The following is a 7842-nucleotide window of genomic DNA, read 5'->3' as shown; positions in this document are numbered from 1 at the left end:
AAACAATAGGGATTAAAATGAGATGCCGCCCAAACTGCTGCGACATGCCTGCGACGAGTAAGAGGCGTCTAAAGCTCCGAGTGCACGCGCCGCGGCGAAATGAGTTCGCACGCTTCTGGAGCGTCGCGGCGAGATCGTACTTTTCTGGTTTGTCGCGGCGAGATCGTACTTGTCTGGTTCGGCGCGGCGAGATCGTATTCTTCTCGTAGGACCCGTCGTACTCTCTTATTTTCTGAACCGTAAACATTTCTGGTTGAATCCTTCCCTTGTTTGATACTCATGACTTGCTCACGCTCACTACCTTCACTCATTTCGACTTCAATCAAAACAGTAAAGCGTGCACGCGCCTTCACTATGTTGTGGTGCCAACCAGTCAAAATTGCATCGCGTTTCAATCAAATTAATTTCGGTTATTGAGAAAATACAGCAAATTTCAGAAAAATTGGCCGATTTTCACAGATTTCCCCTCATTTTACAATTTTTCCCCTTTGTCCCTCGAACACCCATTTTTCCTCATTTCGTGGGGAATAACCCTCGATATCGTCACACCTGAGACCCCTACGGATCGTACTCATTCAACGTGACCGATTTTCGCTACTCTTTGTCCCCCCTCCCCCCTCGTGACTTGCCCTAGTATTTAAGTTGACGCCCCCACACCGCAAAAGTCACGTAGTACTTCAAAAATTGCTGTTTTTTCCTTATTTTAACGAATTTGGTGAAGTTTATCACTTTTGCATCAGACAACCGTAAAAGCGGAGAGAAAGACAAATATTGCATTGTAAGTAAAGCACTCTATTAATTATTTTAAACAAAACATAAAATTACTTGCAGCTTTTTAATGCTAAAATTGAAAAAAAAAGACTGAGTAAAGAAGTGTGCGAAATTTATCGAAAAATCCCGTTGCAACATAAAAATACGTGACATCGGCCACCCCCCACCCCTCCCTACCCCCTCGTGACCAAACGTAGGTAGTACTTTGCCGACCTCCCCCCCCCTCTAAAATCAGTCACGTAGTATGGGTAGAATCCCTCATTGTTCTACTTACATGGCACCCATGAAGACTCTGCAGACTAAAAAGGCCCAGGCGGTGGAGACGAACATTGCGTTGATGAAGGAACACACAGCCATGGCTGCGTACGACAGAACCAACGGGTACTTTCTACCCACCCGGTCCGACAGCGCGCCCCACACGAAGGCCGTGCTCATCATGCCAACGTACAAGGCAGCATTCACCCAGCCTTTCTCCATAGCTGTGAACTGCAAGTCGCACTGAGCAGCCGGCAGCGAGTACGCAATGTCAGTTCCGGTGAAGTTCTGGGTTGTCATGCACAGCCAGAGTCCCAGCACCAACTTGACACTAAACCTCCCAAAACCTGCAAAATACATAACGAACATAACACCTAGCATCCCCATTTCGATAAATTATCAAACGGAAAGAACAGGGCGGGAGGGAAAAAAGGCGTTTGAAAACGTCGAAAAAATTATTTTTGGGCCCCTGGGAGGCAGGCACCCCACTCAAAGGGGTCGAGAGTGTTGTTTCTTTATTCCGTAGGGCTTAGTGAATCCACCGCACGGTTCCCTTTTAAAATCAAGGCATTTGAGCAGATTATTTAGAAACCTTAGTAGTTGTGAAACATCTTTAAACTTTTAGCACTAGAACTACCGAGATTTTCGTATACCTAGATCTACCGGAGGGGTCATTTTGACCCCTATGTACTATTTCGCCGTTTTAGCTGTGAAAAGACTGCGGTTTTGGGTACACAACTTCTTATTTTCGTTTTTTATAACAATTCAAGCAATTCTTGCACCCACGGGGGTCCCTGTGAAGGGGTAGGTAGGCAACCTGCTGAGCACAAAATGTAATTTTTCAGAAGTTTTACAGTTTTTTTTCGTAACTTTTCGTTTTGTTTTGGGAAAATTGCATAGGATTACCATCAAATACAATAATTCTCAACATTTTAGCAGAGTCTGTGTTTTTTTTTCAGTCTGACCGACAACCGTAAACACCGCCAATTCTGGAAGTAATTCTGAAACTTTGGTTATGCGGATAAAACAGTGCACAAATATCGTGCGATAACAGTCGTAATAGACCATTTATTATCATTTTTAACCTCCGTTCGACCATGTAGCGCGTTTTCATGCTGACAGTACCGTTGCGAATGCCTCATAAGTATTATGTAAGAAAAACATCGCTTGCCCCTAAATGCAAAGCACGCACGAAGCTCAGCCGCTGGCGAAAGCACGCACGGCGAAGCGCCGCTGGCGAAACCACGCACGGCGAACCGCCGCTGGCGAAACCACGCACAGCGCAGCGCCGCTGGCGAAACCACGCACAGCGCAGAGCCACTGGCGAAACCACGCAAGTGCATATTTTGGTCATTTTCGGAGACATATACGGTTGGAAAGAGGAAATCATGCTCTTTCAGAATATATAGATATCTCAAATTTTTTGAAAAATGCACTTGCGTGGTTTCGCCAGTGGCTCTGCGCTGTGCGTGCTTTCGCCAGCGGCGCTGCGCTGTGCGTGGTTTCACCAGCGGCGCTCCGCGGTGCGTGCTTTCGCCAGCGGCTGAGCTTCGTGCGTGCTTTGCATTAGGGGCAAGCGACATGATTTTGTGATGTGCGGGTCGCCTACCTATGCTGATAGAGCTTTAAAATAGTCACACGACCAAGCGGAAGTCAACACTTTCCACAAAGAACAACAATGGCAAGGTTTAAGTTGAAAACCGCTCGTTAAAACCATCAGAGCCCTCGAAAACTGACACAGGGGTCAAAATGACCCCTTCGGTAGAGCGAGGTATATGTTACAATATCTCCTACAGTTTTTGACGCACATGCCTGGTTTTTCGTGTCAAAGCGTATTTTGGTGACCCATGAAAAGTCAGAAAGTGGCGGGTCGATAGAAAAAAAATTTGATAGTTCATTTGGCAATTCAAAATCGAAAGGGGTCATTTTGACCCCTCCGGTAGTTCTAGTGTTAAAGGGCTGCGCATCCTCTTTTCTTTTATACCTCGAAAAACCCTGGTACATACGTTTACTTTATTTTTCGACAAAGAATCAATCTTTTGCACAAATATGGAAACTTTTTGCAAAGGTGGAACGATCTAAACGGCCAGTGCTGTGTGTACACGTATGTATAGCACCCTGGCGTAACCTATACCCTATTCAGTGTAAGGGCCCTGCTGAGCCGGCCGGACAATTCTGCGGACTCTGGCTACGCTGACAACTTGTGCAGTCCGTAGAATAGAGCATTCCGGTAAAGCTGAAACGCAGAAGAATGCAGGGAATAAAACAAGCTAGGCCCGCTCTTCCGCCAAACCAAGTTGCCATCTCCGCTTCGCACCACCGGCAACTCGATTCGGCTGGGAGCGGGCCTAGCTTGGCCTGCCGGCGGCGTTTGAGACGGGCCTTCGGCTCGTCCCTTCTGATTTTTCATGGTGTAATTATAGCTTATTCTATCGGAAAACGGGCCTTCTGCCTGTTTGAGTGACGGCTCGCTTTGAACCTTTTTTTTTGCCAGGTAATTTGCTGTCTACTTCGTAATCAAAACTCAACAAAGCATTCTTTACAAACGCTGAACATCTTTGGCCGTGTGTGCCGCAGTTTGTAGAATACAGTTATGCCAAATCCCTTCTAAGTTTTTTGATGTTAGCTTGTTTGATGTTGGATCCAATAACACACCTATGAAAAGATACATAAGACTAGACCCAGAAGAAGTTCAATATACTTCCAGGCATACTCTGAAATAACTCCGAAAATGTCCGCAATGATTTTGCTATAATTACAAAGGAAGCAAGTTGTGAAGTACTACAAAACAATGAAATAAATGTTTGTTTGTTTTTGCATGTTACTATACATTTCATTAATAATGTGCCACCTTAAAATGAGCCCACTCTTCTGCTTAGAAGAAAATTTTGAACCGACGGCATACTTCTCAGACAGAAGTGTACTCCTGAAAAAAAAATGAAAAAGGTTTTGTTTTGGCCATTTCGGTAAGAAAAATTCTCTTTTGTAAGTAAGCAGTGAAAGCCAAACGGACGAAATTCTAGCCCAGAGGGTTCTTCTTTCACGATTTACCCCTTTGGAGACCATCAAATATTTTCTTGAAATAATATATTTATTTTTGGGCCACTTTTGCGAGAAAAATTTCCTCTAGCGTCTCTCTCAACGGTGTGAGATGACGCCAGACGGACGGAATTTTAGTCCAAGGGGCCCTTCTTCAACGATTTACCCCTGAGGAGACCATCAAATGTTTTCTAAAATTCACATTTTTATTTTCGGGTCACTTTTGTAGGAGAAACTCCCTCTAGTGCCGAAACGGTAAGAGGTAGAGACAAACGGCCAAACTTTAGTCCAGAGGAGTCTGCTTTCATGTTACCCCTTAGGAGACCATCAAATATATCTTCTAAAATTAGTATGTTTACTTTTGAGACGCTTGTGAGAGAAACTCCCTCTGGCGCCTAAACGGTGAGAGCCACACGGATGAAACGTCGTCTTGGTTTTCAAGCAGCCGAAGAACTCTTATGGAGAAAATACACGGGAGCGTTTTGTTTTTATACGAGCTGCTTGAAAACCAAGACGGCGTTGTCGTGCAAACGGACGAAATTTCAGAGTACAGGGCTCTATACTTTCACAAGTTACCCCACAGGAGGCCATTAAAAAAAATTTTTTTCCCACTTCTTGGACCAACCCCTATTTCTTTGTGACCCCCTCAGACCCACACAGGTGTGGTTGCCAGGATTTGTACCAACCGTTTCGTCGTCCAGAAGTGACGCAAAAATAATCCCCTGAAAATTTAAGACCTCTAGCTCATGTCCTTCTTGGGGAACGGACAGACGGACAGACAGACAGACACGAGGGCGATGGCATAAGCCCGCTTATATAGACCATTTCACCCGAGCGCTTTTCGACCTCTCGACCTCCCACAGAAGCAATAATAATATTTACTCAAAATGAGCTCTCTAAATGGTAACATTTGAAACCCTCTGTTCTGATTGAATGAAAGACAAAAGCAATTGATTAAACAGTTGAACATAATTTTCTCTGTGTGATAAATGTTAAACATATGGAAAAACTACGGTTTAGTCTGTTATTTAAACGAACGGTTATCCCGTTCTCACCCGTATAAGTTACAGAATCACACTGTTTCAAAAATTATCAGGCCATTCCGTTGCAATTCCCGTTGGAATTTTTAACCGTGGTCCCTGGGCAAATTTGTCCTTCCTCTCTCATTAAGTGTGCCGAGGGAATGTTGCGCAATGTGTTGAGTGCTGTGTCAGGTGCACGTTTAAGGTAAACAATCCGTCAGCCTGAAGGTGGGTGCGAGCCGGGACCAAGGCCGCGTCGAGACCTAGACGCCTGGACCCAGAGTCTAGGACAAGGATGACGAGGGCACCTCAGAACGCATGTAAACTTACTTAGGATTGGTGTGGTGCGACTAACCTGTGAGATCCAGTGCCTCTTCCAGGCCGATAGGAGGAGGGCTTCCCCCGGCGTAGGTGACATTGTGATTCGCAGGAACACTGTCACAGCGATGGTCGTGGAAGGATTCCAGCCGGCCAGACACTACTCCAGGCTCAGCTTCCCTCTCCAGTCTGGCGGCCACCAGCTCGACGGTGCTGATCTCAACTTGTCCCTTCATGGCGCCCCTCACTCGCCAGACGCGTGCCTGGTGTCTGGTGGGCGAGGAGCTGCGCGGCGGGTAGGCGTGTGGGCCTGATACAGGAGCCGAGATACAGGCGGGTGGAGGGGCCGCCCACGTGCACGCTCATGAATAATGTAACAGACGCGACGCGACGCCCTTCAGTCCCCTGCCCCAAGTATTTAAAAAGTGTTTTTCGTAGAGTGCCGGCCCAATGGGACAACCTGTGAAACTCAGGTCATACCAGAGATCGTGAACACGTGGGTTGTTGGCCTGCCCCCGGCTCGAAGCCGCTCGGAGCTGTTTCAAGCGGGCTCCAGCCCGGCCCGAGCCACCGGCCGCTTGCCTGCCTCCCGGCTGCTGCCTAGCTGCAGCGCGCGGCTGACGTAAAGTCTCTTACGGCGGAGTACTGCCACACTGGCGCGGTGCTCTCTCGGGTGCTACTGACGAAGAGTATCGATAAGTATCGCAAATCCGGCGGAGTGCAGCGCGCGCATGCGTCGTCAGCTTTGGCTAGAAAGAACAAGAGCGAGAACGAGAGGGAAAGGAATGCAGCAATTTGTCTTGTCGTTTCTATTTCTTTTGCTTCACTAGGTCGAACAAAATAAAAAGGAAAAATATAAATTATATAGCTTTAAACATAAAATAACATAACATAAAAATATATCTATTTCGTTTGCCTTGAATGTAAAAACAAACAAAACAACAGATGTATAAAATGTGCAACATTTAACATAAAGTACACATTTGTTGATTGCCATTCACTGCCCCTCGCCGTCCTCTCCATTCTCAAATCGACGACGGCTGTTGAGGTGTTGGTGAAGGAAAATTATAGCATCCACTGTTTTGGGCGCTAGTCTCTTCCTCCGGTCACTTAAGATAAAGCCCGCCTTGCTAAACACTGTTTCCGAAGAGGCACTTGTCGCTGAAATTGCTAGTATCCTCATGGCAAGGAGCTGCAACCTTGGATAAGCACCCTGTAACGCAAAAATATTACGTGTTTTTTTTTTTTAAAGTTTTAAACGGTTAATTTCGATGGATACGTTTCAGGCGGTGTTATCCCCCCCCCCCCCCCACCGCGTTTCTGCACTCCCTTCTCCCCCGCAGTCGTAAACGAGCGCCCGCGTCGCACTTGCAGGGGTAATGCCAATTATAAAAGGGCTTACAAAAACGAGAAATACTACGACAATTCTTACCGCTGATTTCCACCATGCTAACAAGTCCTCACTAGACACTGCTTTGGCGTCTCTAAAATACCGCTCCAGTTCATCAATTTCGTCCTCAGAGCCTTCAGACCCTTCACCCTCGCGAAACATCGTCGCCATCGTCCAGACGAGACTTTTTTCTTAGTGTCTCTTCGTCACTCGTGTCCTTGGGCGGCGGTTGCTGCATGTCCCGTAGGGCGGAGCGGATAGCAGCATAGACCTAAGCCAATAATAAAAAATATTTTTCAAATGCAAAGGGCAAAACGAATTGTTGTTACGCCACCAAGGTTTATGTTACCTCATTTCGCTCGCTCTCTGACAATAAGTTCAGATTTCTATACGATGGATGCAGCACGGTGGCAATTTTGTGCGTCGTGCCAATGTCCACTGTTTCTTCCAAAAGCAACTTTACATTTCTCTTTAGCAAAGAAAAGCATTTGGGCTCCTCCATTAATGCCACACTTGAGAGAAAGTCGTTCTCACTAAAACAATAAATAAATAATTTAACAATTTAATTTAGAGAGCTACTACTTATTAAAATTTCTTGCCTTTCACTCTCACTCAGGGTAGGCCGCGACATCCTGCCCCGTGAGGAAACACGGATTGTCACAGTGCCGCAAAAGCCTCTTTTGTGCCAGTAAGGCTAAAGGGAGTGTAAGGTACAAATCCCCTTCTAATTTTTTCGTCTCGGACTTAAACGGAGAATAAAATTTGGTCAGACGCAGCAGGTCAAGGCGGTTAATACATGTCAATTTGCGTTCCTCTTTGAGCGGTGTCAGAACTTTTAGTACCTGCAATAAGAGAATATAGTTGAGGATTTATTCTAGTTCACATTCGTAAATGGGAAAAAAATAACACTTACCTCATTCCATGCCTCAAGCTGGACCCACAATACCTCCCGTCAGCTCCGCCCAGGGTAAAAAAACCATGATTGTCATGGTCAAATTGAGATTTTGACCATGGGAAACCAAGATTTTAATCATGGACATTGCCTAG

At 46.0% G+C, this 7842-nt stretch overlaps 3 protein-coding genes across 10 annotated transcripts in view; all 3 read right to left on the bottom strand.

Annotated features, from left to right (window-relative positions):
• Positions 1 to 5937, bottom strand: part of LOC113210639 (synaptic vesicle glycoprotein 2C-like) — a 29616-nt gene extending 23679 nt beyond the window's left edge. The window contains exons 1-2 of one of the 3 annotated variants that reach the window (XM_052263580.1): positions 5443 to 5937; positions 1046 to 1373 (exon numbers count right to left, since the gene is read on the bottom strand). In XM_052263580.1, the coding sequence (XP_052119540.1) occupies positions 1046 to 1373; positions 5443 to 5641 (527 nt within the window). In that variant the 5' untranslated portion in view covers positions 5642 to 5937. The remainder of the gene's footprint in view (positions 1 to 1045; positions 1374 to 5442) is intronic. The other 2 variants (XM_052263581.1, XM_026428727.2) reach the window with 2 other exon arrangements.
• Positions 1 to 7842, bottom strand: part of LOC113216791 (venom carboxylesterase-6-like) — a 223571-nt gene that overhangs the window by 154295 nt on the left and 61434 nt on the right. The window lies entirely within an intron of this gene.
• Positions 6333 to 7053, bottom strand: LOC127748768 (uncharacterized). Its single transcript, XM_052263587.1, has 2 exons — positions 6838 to 7053; positions 6333 to 6618 (listed from the first exon to the last, which is right to left on the bottom strand). The coding sequence occupies exons 1-2, from the start codon at positions 6964 to 6966 to the stop codon at positions 6403 to 6405; spliced, it is 345 nt and encodes a 114-aa protein (XP_052119547.1). The 5' UTR covers positions 6967 to 7053; the 3' UTR covers positions 6333 to 6402.

The sequence above is a fragment of the Frankliniella occidentalis genome, unplaced genomic scaffold, assembly GCF_000697945.3.
Source record: "Frankliniella occidentalis isolate FOCC.00 unplaced genomic scaffold, Focc_3.1 Scaffold12, whole genome shotgun sequence".
NCBI classification, from domain to species: domain Eukaryota; kingdom Metazoa; phylum Arthropoda; class Insecta; order Thysanoptera; family Thripidae; genus Frankliniella; species Frankliniella occidentalis.
The sequence above is the reverse complement of the archived record's forward strand: the minus strand, read 5'-3'. Positions and strand labels throughout refer to the sequence as shown.